At 39.7% G+C, this 12,457-nt stretch overlaps 1 protein-coding gene across 1 annotated transcript; it reads right to left on the bottom strand.

Annotated features, from left to right (window-relative positions):
• Nucleotides 1-6,919: 6,919 nt before the first annotated feature.
• Nucleotides 6,920-11,860, bottom strand: LOC103449226 (transcription factor MYB11-like). Its single transcript, XM_029089282.2, has 3 exons — nt 11,240-11,860; nt 10,996-11,125; nt 6,920-8,234 (listed from the first exon to the last, which is right to left on the bottom strand). The coding sequence occupies exons 1-3, from the start codon at nt 11,370-11,372 to the stop codon at nt 7,034-7,036; spliced, it is 1,464 nt and encodes a 487-aa protein (XP_028945115.1). The 5' UTR covers nt 11,373-11,860; the 3' UTR covers nt 6,920-7,033.
• Nucleotides 11,861-12,457: the final 597 nt, after the last annotated feature.

The raw sequence follows: 12,457 nt of genomic DNA, 5'->3' as shown, positions 1-12,457 counted from the left end.
ATACCAAAGAGCGACCGTTTTCGTTACCTAGGATCTACCTTGCAAAAGAACGGAGAATTAGATGGAGATCTCAACCATAGAATACAAGCTGGATGGATGAAGTGGAAGAGTGCATCCGGCGTGTTGTGTGACCGCCGTATGCCACTGAAGCTCAAGGGAAAATTTTATAGGACGGCAATAAGGCCGGCGATGCTGTATGGCACAGAATGTTGGGCGGTGAAACATCAACACGTACACAAAATGAGTGTAGCGGAGATGAGGATGCTTCGTTGGATGTGTGGGCACACGAGAAAGGATAAGATTAGGAATGAGGATATCCGGGGTAAAGTAGGAGTAGCCGAAATTGAAGGAAAGATGAGAGAAAATCGGTTACGGTGGTTTGGACATGTGCAAAGAAGGCCTACTGACGTTCCGATTAGAAGATGCGACTATGGGACAGAGGTTCAGGGCCGAAGGGGTAGAGGAAGACCTAGGAAAACTTTGGAAGAGACTCTAAGAAAAGACTTAGAGTACTTGGATCTAACGAAGGACATGACACAGGATCGAGCACAATGGCGTTCTAAGATTCATATAGCCGATCCCACTCAGTGACTTGGATTTTCCAAGTCTCCAACCGAGAAGTTTTCCTCATTCGGGAAATTAAGAGAACACTACCCCAACCTACATGCTCCACTCAGAAAGCTTCAACATACAAGCTTTAACAAAAGAAAATTCAAAGAACTTAGCGAAGAAGGCTTTGGTGTATTTAACACAATACGTTGAAATGAAGGAAAGCTTATTTATTGATATCCCCGATAAGCTACAAATATGTACATATACATGAGTCAAAATAAGCACACAAGAGGGAGCCTTCACAAAGGTTGCTTAGGAGAAGTCTCAGCAGTCGGTAGAGCCCCAGAAAGAGAAGGCACCGGAGGGGTATCATTTGGAGCCTCAGTACTGGACAGAACCCTAGAAGGAGGAGGCATCAGAGGTTGATCATTTGGAGCTTCATTACGCGGTACAGCCCCAGAAGACGAAGGCAATAAATGCCTTTGGAACAAACCCACAAATCTCTGATGATCAAGTAAAACCTGACCATCAGTTTCCTTCATCTGGTCAAGCTTCCTCTTCATGTTTGTAGCATAGTCATGTGCGAGCCGGTGCAACTGTTTATTCTCATGCTTGAGCCCTCTAATCTCCTGTTTGAGACTCATCACTTCAGCCGCCAATGATTCAACTTGGCGGGTTCGAGCAAATAGGCGTTGGGCCATATTAGACACAGAACCTGCACACTGAACACTGAGAGCCAGCGAATCCTTAACAGCTAACTCATCAGACCGTTTGGAAAGTAGTCTGTTATCTTTGGGAGTGAGAAGGTTCCTGGCCACCACCGCAGCGGTCATATCATTCTTCATCACGGAATCCCCAACGGTAAGAGGACCAGTAGGGGAGACGAAGGATGGGCGCCATATGTTGTCTGGAGAAGGCGGGGCTGCCTCTTCAACAAGGTTCAAGTCAAAACGACGGTCGGAGGGGCCAGACATTTTCAAAGGTGTTGAAGAGAGAAGAGGTCGGACAAATCAAGATCTTAGAAGTGCAAGAATGAAGCTTCTACTGGTGGAGATTTAAGTGTGCTTTGGAACTTAATGCCAGCCCCTATAAAAATCTGCACTCGACGAAGCTTCAGAAATCGAAGAGGCGCCTGCTCAGAAATCGAAGAGGCGTTTGCTTTCTCAAAAGCTGGGCTGCTTAGAGATCACGAGGGTTGATCTCAGAAATCGAAGAGGCGTTTGCTTTCTCAAAAGTTGGGCTGCTCAAAGACCACGAAGGCCAATCTCAAAAATCGAAGAGGCGCTCGCTTTCTCAAAAGCTGGGCTCCCTAGAGACCACGAGGGCCGATATCAGAAATCGAAGAGGCACCTACTTTTCCAACCTTTTCCAGCCTTGTCAGCACCTGTCACACGCACACTCAGTTTTGCGGAAATTATGGGCATTCTGTCAAAGACTTCTGGGGAAGTAGAAAACACATGAATCTTACTGTTCAATCACCCACTTCCTACACGCAACAATAGCTCATGGGTACCACAGATAACTTTGCCAAAGTTCTCTGCCAAAGTTGAGCACGTGAAGCTTGCAGCTCCCACTACATCGCTCTGACCAAGAAGGGTAAAAGAATAGCAAAGAAACAGCACTAACAAAGTTTAGACCCATAAATTTTGAAGGTCTAGCTACCATATTATTACCCACAAGGGTAAAGGAACAGTACCACTGCTGGATAATTGGAAAGTCCCTGTGTGTCAACCTCTGTGCTTCGTGGCAAGGTAGACTAGCAAACATGCCCAACCTTTACTCACATTCGAGAAAACACTCCCAATAAGATTGCTTGCTCCAAAATCGAAGAGGCACCGTCCTCCGAATCTCGAGAGCCAGACTCCCAACATGACTACTTTCTTAAAAATCGAAGAGAGGGTAAAGGAACAGTACCATTGCTGGATAATTGGAAAGTCCCTGTGTGTCAACCTCTGTGCTTCGTGGCAAGGTAGACTAGCAAACATGCCCAACCTTTACTCACATTCGAGAAAACACTCCCAACAAGATTGCTTGCTCCAAAATCGAAGAGGCACCGCCCTCCGAATCTCGAGAGCCAGACTCCCAACATGATTACTTTCTCAAAAATCGAAGAGACACTGCTCCCCGAATCTCGAGAGCCAGACCCCCAGCATGATTGCTTTCTCAAAAATCGATGAGGCATCGTTCTCCGAATCAATCGAAGAGGCGCTCGCTTTCTCAAAAGCTGGGCTGCTCAGAGACCACGAGGGCCGATCTCAGAAATCGAAGAGGCACCTACTTTTCTAGCCTTGTCAACACCTGTCACACGCACACTCAGCTTTGCAGAAATTATGGGCATTCTGTCGAAGACTTCTGTTGAAGTAGAAAGCACATGAATCTTACTGTTCAATCACCCACTTCCCACACGCAACAATAGCTCATGGGTACCACAAATAACTTTGCCAAAGTTCTCTGCCAAAGTTGAGCACGTGAAGCTTGCAGCTCCCACTACATCGCTCTGACCAAGAAAGGTAAAAGAATAGCAAAGAAACAGCACTAACAAAAGTTTAGACACATAAATTTTGAAGGTCTAGCTACCATATTATTACCCACAACTGTAAAGGAACAGTACCACTGCTGGATAATTGGAAAGTCCCGGTGTGTCAACCTCTGTGCTTCGTGGCAAGGTAGACTAGCAAACATGCCCAACCTTTACTCACATTCGAGAAAACACTCCCAATAAGATTGCTTGCTCCAAAATCGAAGAGGCACCGTCCTCCGAATCTCGAGAGCCAGACTCCCAACATGACTACTTTCTCAAAATCGAAGAGAGGGTAAAGGAACAGTACCATTGCTGGATAATTGGAAAGTCCCTGTGTGTCAACCTTTGTGCTTCGTGGCAAGGTAGACTAGCAAACATGCCCAACCTTTACTCACATTCGAGACAACACTCCCAACAAGATTGCTTGCTCCAAAATCGAAGAGGCACCACCCTCCGAATCTCGAGAGCCAGACTCCCAACATGATTACTTCCTCAAAAATCGAAGAGACACTGCTCTCCGAATCTCGAGAGTCATACCCCCAGCATGATTGCTTTCTCAAAAATCGAAGAGGCATCGTTCTCCGAATCTCGAGAGCCAGATACCACAGACCACTTTTTCAAAGTGCTCTGACAGAGTTAAAACATGTGAAACTGGCAGCTCCCACTACCGTGCTATGACCAAGCAGGGTAAAGGAATAGCATTACTACTTGTTGTTAGGGAGACTCCTATATATGTCGACCTCCATCCCCAACGGACAGGCAGACCTGCAAAAATGCTCAACCCTTCATCATATCTGAGAGGGCACTCCCAACGAAGCCTTTCGAAATATTCAGCTTTCTTTCCCCCCGATAATACCTCTGCAAACAAGCTATACTAGAGCAAGAATATCTCATATCATCAGGGTTAAAAGCAAGAGTATCCCATATCATGCTTTTTCCCTGTCTTTTCTTTTGGCCTTGTTTTTACCTGCAAGACAAGGAGAAAGAGAGCAATTAGTCAGCACTTGGAATCAAGCTTCCAGCCAGGAACTGACTGCCTGGAACCCCTTACCTGATTACTTACCTGGCATTGCTCTCGAGTACTCATCTTCAACATCTTATGTTTCCAGGGAAGATTCCGCATCTGCTTGAGGAACAGATAGGGCAAGTGCGAAGGATACAAGGAAGCATGTGGAGACAAGCGTAACAGCACACGTGCCGATACATTCATTACTCTGTCAAAAGCAAAAGTATCCCATATCAGCAGGGTGGAACGTACTCTAGATTTGATGGACTTGTTTTGACCCTCAAATTCTTCAGTCGGCCTTATACTCTGGAGGAAACCAGAAAACCCTCCAGCTCAGTTCAAGAATAAGCCTGTGGAAAGTTACTTCTTCAAAAGCAAAAGTATCTCATATCATCTCTTCTCATTTTTCTTCTCTTTATCCTTCATGCTGCTGCAAGATGGGGAGAAGGTGAACAATCAGTCGGAGCTCTGATTGCTTACCTTGTCTGTCACCTCTTTCAGCAGACCCCCTAGCTCGGCGACTTGGGGGACTCCTACTACATGGTTTGTATCGCGCTTGACCAAGCCTGAAACTACAAGTAAGCTTCAAGTGAAATTGATACATTACCTTGTGCATCTCCACCAGTTAAAGATACCACCCCTGGATGGAGGAAGAGTACTTCCAGAGAAGATGCCACATCTACCTATGAGACAGATAAGGCAAGTCAAGACGACACCACACTCCGATACTTAGAAGTTTCGTGATTACGAGATCATTCTCCCACAATATTTCCTAATGTCATTTGTACTAAATCATTCACTTGTACTCACTAAATGAGAGCTTGAACCTATGTACTTGTGTAAACCCTTCACAATTAATGAGAACTCTTCTATTCCGTGGACGTAGCCAATCTGGGTGAACCACGTACATCTTGTGTTTGCTTTCCTATCTCTATCCATTTATATACTTATCCACACTAATGACTGGAGCAATCTAGCGAAGATCACAAAAAGCGATCGTTTTCGCTACCTAGGATCTATCTTGCAAGAGAACGGAGAATTAGATGGAGATCTCAACCATAGAATACGAGCTGGATGGAAAGAGTGCATCCGGCGTGTTGTGTGACCGTCGTAGGCCACTGAAGCTCAAGGGAAAATTTTATAGGACGGCAATAAGGCTAGCGATGTTGTATGGCACAGAATGTTGGGTGGTGAAGCATCAACACGTACACAAAATGGGTGTAGCGGAGATGAGGATGCTTCGTGGGATGTGTGGGCACACGAGAAAGGATAAGATTGGGAATGAGGATATCCGAGGTAAAGTAGGAGTAGCCGAAATTGTAGGAAAGATGAGAGAAAATCGGCTCCGGTGATTTTGAACATGTGCAAAGAAGGCCGACTGACGCTCCGGTTAGAAGATGTGACTACGGGACAGAGGTTCAGGGCCGAAGGGGTAGAGGAAGACCTAGGACAACTTTGGAAGAGACTAAGAAAAGACTTAGAGTACTTGGATCTAACGGAGGACATGACACAAAACCGAGCGCAATGGCGTTCTAGGATTCATATAGCCGACCCCACTTAGTGGGAAAAGGCTTTGTTGTTGTTGTTGTTGTTGTTGTTGTTTGATGTGTATTTTTTGGTTTTAGTGTTTTATGGATTTTTGGAATTTGGATTTAGGCTAAACTATTTGCACAGATTTTTTTAATTTTTTTATCATTATTCATTTCCCAGTGAACTACTATTGCTCAAACAATATGGAACCAGCCGAGTAAGAAATAAAGGCTCCACATCATTCTTTGGTATTCTTTTTATGGTTTCTATTTCCTTGCTGAGAAAGGAACATTTGTGGAACTGGATGGGAACCTTCATTCTTTGTCATGTAGCTTTTTAACAAGACACTGCCAATGTTGTGGATGACATTATTTTGCTTTGCTGGCTGCTAATTTGTTGTGTTTAATTCTTCTTTGTAGCTGAAGTTTTCTTTCGCAAAGCGTTGACCGACTGTTGTACTCATATCTGCGTTTCATTTTGTAAACTTTTTTCCATACTTCCAAGTGTATGTTTTGGAATGGTGAAATTTTTGTGATGGTTTCATGCTCTGCTGTCTTCAATGCACTGTCAAATCTTATTCTAAGGATGTTGTTTGAATATGATTTGTTAAGACGTCCCATGATTCACAATTTATGTGTCTTTCTGTTGAAATTATTCATCCATGTCCTACATTACGATTTCAAAATCCGCAGCAGCGCGCGGGCAATTTTTCTAGTATTTCCTAAGACAACTTGCTAGCTACCTCTATCGTAAACTAATAAATGATTGATTGGTAGCTCATAGTTTTGTCAATCCAATAATATTTAGTTAGGGTGAGTAAGTTTGGTTCTCAATTATTGTAACTCAAGTGACGTCTCCTTTTGGTTACAACTCATAAATATGCCTCGGCCAAACTTCCTATCTTGAATTAATGGATTGCTTTAAATTACTCAGTCTTGCTTAATTATGATTTACTCTTCCAAACAAGATTGATAAAGAAAGCAATTAAGTACAAGAAGTAAAAATTAATTAAGATATACAGGATAACTTTTTACCAATGAGTGAGAAAGAAACACATATAAAAGATTTACCATCGCCGACCTTAGTCTTTTACTTTGGTTTTGCTGTTTGTTTGCCTGGCGCAAGACTATGAGGATCATTTCGTGATATTTCACAACAAAGCTTCCTTGCTAAAAAGCTTCATCTTTGCAAGTTCATTAGAAAGTAATACAAGATTTTGTCCTCTCGTGAACATTATAATTGGATGTACAAATGTTGTATTGTCTTTTTATTATATTTGTAATTGTGAAATTATATTCTCTGTCTCATCATTTCAATTAATTATTGGGATCTTTCTCATTCAAACCAAAAGAAAAGGTCCAATAAAACCAAACGAGCAACAAAGTGACAAAAGGCTGCTAGGGTACGACAAATGAATTGAATATTCAAGATAGAAGCCAAGCAACCACGGCATCAGCGTGATCATCATCACCAGCAGCAGTAGCAGATTCTCCTTCCCGCAACCAAGACAGCATGTTTTGTCTGTCATGGCCATCCCATAAGTAGTCATGCTCATCAGTCCCAGCTTGGATAAGTACACTCTCCCAATCCCATAATATATGATCGTGAGTTCCGAATCCACCAGCAGTATGACCATCCTCCATATCACAATTACTAGCATTTGTCAGTGACATCGAAGAGCCGCATGAATGCAAGTCTCCCGTGACAACTTGTCCGTTTGAGTTTGAGATCGACAACGAGCAAAAATTACCACCGCAGCTTCTGCTCTCTTGCTCCTGATCGTGATGATCATCACTGGCTGCCGTAGTAGTAGTAGTCGTCGTTGTCATCATAATTTTATTTGGACACATGACTAATTGGTCACATGACGATGGTAATTCTGTGTCCTGATGATGATCCGCGTCCGTAAAATGATCAGCATCTTGATGAATGTTTATTTCACTTGCACTTAAAGCCAAAACACCATTTGGATCCAGTATCTCGTCCTCATTAATATCGTCCATCAAGTAGTCAGTAAACCCCAACAACCCTCCATCAATGCCGACAGATTCATTCATATCACCATCGTCGTGTACAAGTGGATGTGGTCCTAAAGTTAGTTTTCCGCCATCAGTTTCTTTCTGATGATCAATGACCGTTGCCATCATTGATATTCCTCCACCTCCAGTTTCCTGCTGCTGGTCCGGGGCCTCAATTAGTAGCACGTAATCGTCTTGCATGGTGTCCACGGTTTTATTATTATTTTCAGTAGGCAAGGCAGTTGCCTCGTGGACATTATTTAAACGATCATCATCAGCAGCAGCAGAAACATTAACGTCTTTGTGGTGGCTCTGGCTCAGCCGGGCCTCGAGGCCTTTGGGTTTGGTGGTCGAGTAGGTTTTGTTCTTCTTCATGGCCCAGCGACTGGTTCTGCCACCTCTTCTTTTGGGAGGGGGAGGGCCTAATTCCATAGCTGCCGAAACTTCATGACCAGCTGGTAGGGAACTGGTGCTGATTTCAGTAGTAATGGCGGTTGAGGTGGTGTGCCTCCTGAAGGTGTCAATTTTCCTGCTCAAGTGAGAATTCCAGTAGTTCTTTATGTCATTATCGGTTCTTCCTGGTAATTGACTCGCTATCAAAGACCACCTGCATATACATTCATAATCATATTAATCATTAATTAACCAGCAATGATAAATCAAATTTCATTTGTATTGCATATGCTTGGAAAGAAAAGAAAAGAGCATAATATACTATATACGGTGTGTGTGTGTGTGTATCATGTACTGATGATATCTACAGCTAGCTAAGTTTCTCCTTGTTCCCCTTTATATTAAATGTGAAGGGCCAAATTTTATGGTCCCAAAGAAAAATTGTCAAGTAAAGTCAGTTTGATCATAGAACACGAATATAATGGAAATCAGATTCAAATATTAATTCTTAAATTTTAGGAGATACAATTTCTTGGACAAGACTCTTTCTCTAACATACATAAAGACAAGAAAATATGTTAACATTGGTAATTTGTGCTAATCATATAATGGGACGTGAAAGAGAATTTATACATACTATTGCATGATTGGCACAAAACATGATTAGCACGAAACATTGTAGTTTGCAGTGTACTTACGTCAACTATATCTTACAATGTCATGTGAAAAAAAAATATATATATATCTTATTCATGGTATTGCATGATTTTGACATAGAACACCATAGTAATTCTGTGTACTCGTGAAATTATAGAAATACCATGTGAAGAAAAGTTAACTCATAATAAGAACGTATTATTGTAATAACAATTATATATACTCATATAATACAAATCTTTGTAAGCTAATTCGAGAGGGTCTTTCTTTTATTTTCTTTTTTAGTGAATTGTAACAATGATCCCTCAACTTTAATCAAATTGGAGCAATGGTCCCTCAACTAAAAATTCATTACCATTGATCCCTCAACTTATCAAAATGTGTAGCTATAGTCATTTTCATCAATTTCATCAAAATTTTGTCAAAATAAGTTATGTTGGAATGACCGTTTATACAATTAGGGTCCCTCAACTCATCAAAGTGTGTAATTATGGTCTTTTTCGTCAACTACGTCAAAATTTTTGTCAAAACGAGTTATGTTGGAAGAATCATTGTTACAATTGGGTTAAAGTTAAGGGACCATTTTTTCAGTTGAATTAAAGTTGAGAGACCAATGGTAATTGATTTTTAGTTGAGGAACCATAACTGCATGTTTTAATGAGTTAAGGAACAAATGGTAATAAATTTTTAGTTAAGAGACCATTGCTCCAATTAAATTAAAATTAAGGGACCATAGTTACAATTTACTCTTTCTTTTTTGTACATGTGGCCTGTGGGTACATTTGATATACTTAGATATTGGTAGGAGCTTCTATGCATATCAAATCGGAGTTTTAATTAAAGACGCCAATTGTATGTTTATGTTTTCTTTTTTTTCCTGGTTAGGTAGATTACGTCTTACAGTTACACGTGAGTTGATATAATCAAGATTCACTACCAAATCAATAGTATTACCGTAGTAAGGTAATATTAAGAAGATTAAATTTGTAGATAAAATTTTGAAAATTAAGTGACATGAGAGTTAATGATTAGTTTATTACTTAAATGTTGATAACGTATTTATTCTTATTGGTTACACGTCATTTAGTTTACAAATTTAGTCTCTAAATTTAGTATTTCTAGCATTACCCATAGTAGTAGTATCCTTTCTGTGCTTTTACACTCGGACCTCGTCGACGTAGAGTAATGTTATGAAAATTAAAGTTGTAAACTAAATTTGTAAATTAAATAATATCATCAATAAAAAATAATTACATTAATTAACATTTAAATAATAAACAAATTTTTAATTTTTAATGTCATCTAATTTATAAATTTTAATTTATAGATTTAGTTTCCTGTTGACGTACGGTGTAAGCGTGCTGGTCTAGTTCTAGTTCTTTCTCAACTAACAAAAAAGGCAAATTTATTTGCTGACTAATGACAATGACAATTATGACATGGACAGCAAACAAAAGAATCCGAAAACTTGAGAACCGGCACGTACAACACTCATGAGTCATGACAAGAGGATACCCAAATATGGAATTGGATCCTCTCCGAGGCAATCCTTCGGGATCCTCTGACTAATGTTAAGTGAGCTGTTTTTTTTATCTAAATGCTATAAATAGGTGACCCTCTAAAAGTTATAATAATTGTAGTTGTTGGATAAAAATTTAACGGCTTTCTAATCCCAGTCAGGAGGATCTGAGGGTTTGCCTCGGAGAGGATCCAATTCTCGCAAATATAACAGATATAAAGAGTAATGTTATTCATACCATTTTTTTGTACCACATTTTCATACCACCTTAAGTGGCATTTGATGTGAATAGTCACATCATTTGAATTAATCAGATTTTTAAATTTAGTTCATTATTTAATAAACTAATAATTAAGAAAAACTAGTTAATTAAATTATGATTGTATTATACGAGGGGGTCTTTCTCCTCCATTTTCTTGGGTTTTGCAAATTTTTCAAATGATGTGGCTATCCACATCAGTACCATATAAGGTGATATAGAAATATGGTATAAAAACATGGTATGAATATCATTACTCATATATATATATATATATATATATATAGATACCCCTCTCTTCTCTTATGGCCTGTTTTCGTTTTTATGTATTAGTTTTGCTTTTTGGTTTGGTAAAATAAGTATGATGTGTGAAGGGGAAGGGGTTGGCCTAGGTTAGCAATAATATGGTTCAAATTCTTATTTGATGAGAATTAAATCTGTAATATCTCACTTACAAATAAAGATGAAGTGAACAAGAAAATAATTAAAATTAGGCTACTTAAGAATAATTAATGCAAAGGTTATGAGTGCGCGACTGACCTATTACCCAAAGAAGCATGCAATTTTATGATGACATCTTCCTCTTGAGAAGAAATATTTCCTCTCTTTAAGTCAGCTCTCAGATAGTTTATCCATCTCAATCTGCAACTCTTACCACACCGCAGCAACCCTTCAAGTTGAAGAATTTATATTATTAGTAATTAGTTAAATTGTACCATGCATTATTATTACCAAATTCATGATCCATTTGTTATAAAAAAAAGAAAGAAGTAAAAGTAGGTACCAGCATTCTTGGGTAAAGACCTCCAGGAGCCTTCCCCATTGGCCTGGATATAACTGAGTAAGATTTCATCCTCGTCCGCAGTCCACCTTCCCTTCTTGAGACCAACTTTCTCACAGCACGGCGCCCTCCCCATTTCTATCTCTAATTAATCTCTCGACCGAACAAACGATATCGAGTTGACCAAATGCTTGCTGCCTATAATTGTATATAATGTGCAGCAAGAAAGCAGCAACAGAGATAATTCACAACTCACAAGTAACGGGTCCTCACTGAGACGACGAAGATCGCTCTGAGGCTGCGAAAGCGAGGGTTTAAAAAGGTAATTTACACAAGGACAGGGTCCCGCAGGGATTGATAAGTATGAGCACCCAAGGGCCGAGAGAGAAAGAGTCAGAAATGGAGGTGGGAGTGCACCATTAAATAAAAAGTTGGTTGTTGGTGACGGAGGTGTGGTGGAAGATTGTGCCACGAAGGCCACATGTCCATACCACATCGTGGCTGCCTGTGTGTCGAGGACCTCGTTACGGGGCTTGCATCTCCCACGTTGATGAGCCTCCCGGCCCTCTCTTTTCCTCCCTCCCTCCCTCCGTACCGAGGTCCTTCCTAAATATCGAATGTCCTGTTTGTGTTTCTTAGTCTCCAAAATATTTATTGTCATCTACCTCCTCTCCCACGTCGTACTTTTTTAATATCCAGTCACTTGAATTTGAATCATTTATATATATATATATATATATATATATATATATATATATATATATGTATGTATGTATGTATGTATGTATGTATGAAAGAAATGAGTGAATGAAGCTATCATAAAATCAAGGGTTCTTTAGATATAGACTCTTGCAACTCTTATTTTCTAGACAAAAACCCACCTAGTTATAGACATCCAAATAAAACCCAAATTTAAAAATGATTGCCAAGTATATAAGTAATTGACCTATTATTACAAAATATTTACAATTTGTACCACAATATTCAAAATAAAATCAATAAATGTTATTACTTATATATTATTACCCCTAACACACACGTATATACGTTCAAATGTATATATTACTACCATAAGCTCAATATATATATATATATATATGTGTGTGTGTGTGTGTGTATACATATATAGTTTACCTATATATATATATATATATATATAGACACACAAACACACATACATACATACACACATACTATATATATATATATATATAGTACTAC

This window comes from Malus domestica, chromosome 11 (assembly GCF_042453785.1).
Source record: "Malus domestica chromosome 11, GDT2T_hap1".
Classification (NCBI taxonomy): Eukaryota; Viridiplantae; Streptophyta; class Magnoliopsida; order Rosales; family Rosaceae; genus Malus; species Malus domestica.
Note: the sequence above shows the minus strand (reverse complement) of the source record. Positions and strands in the feature narration are given on the sequence as shown.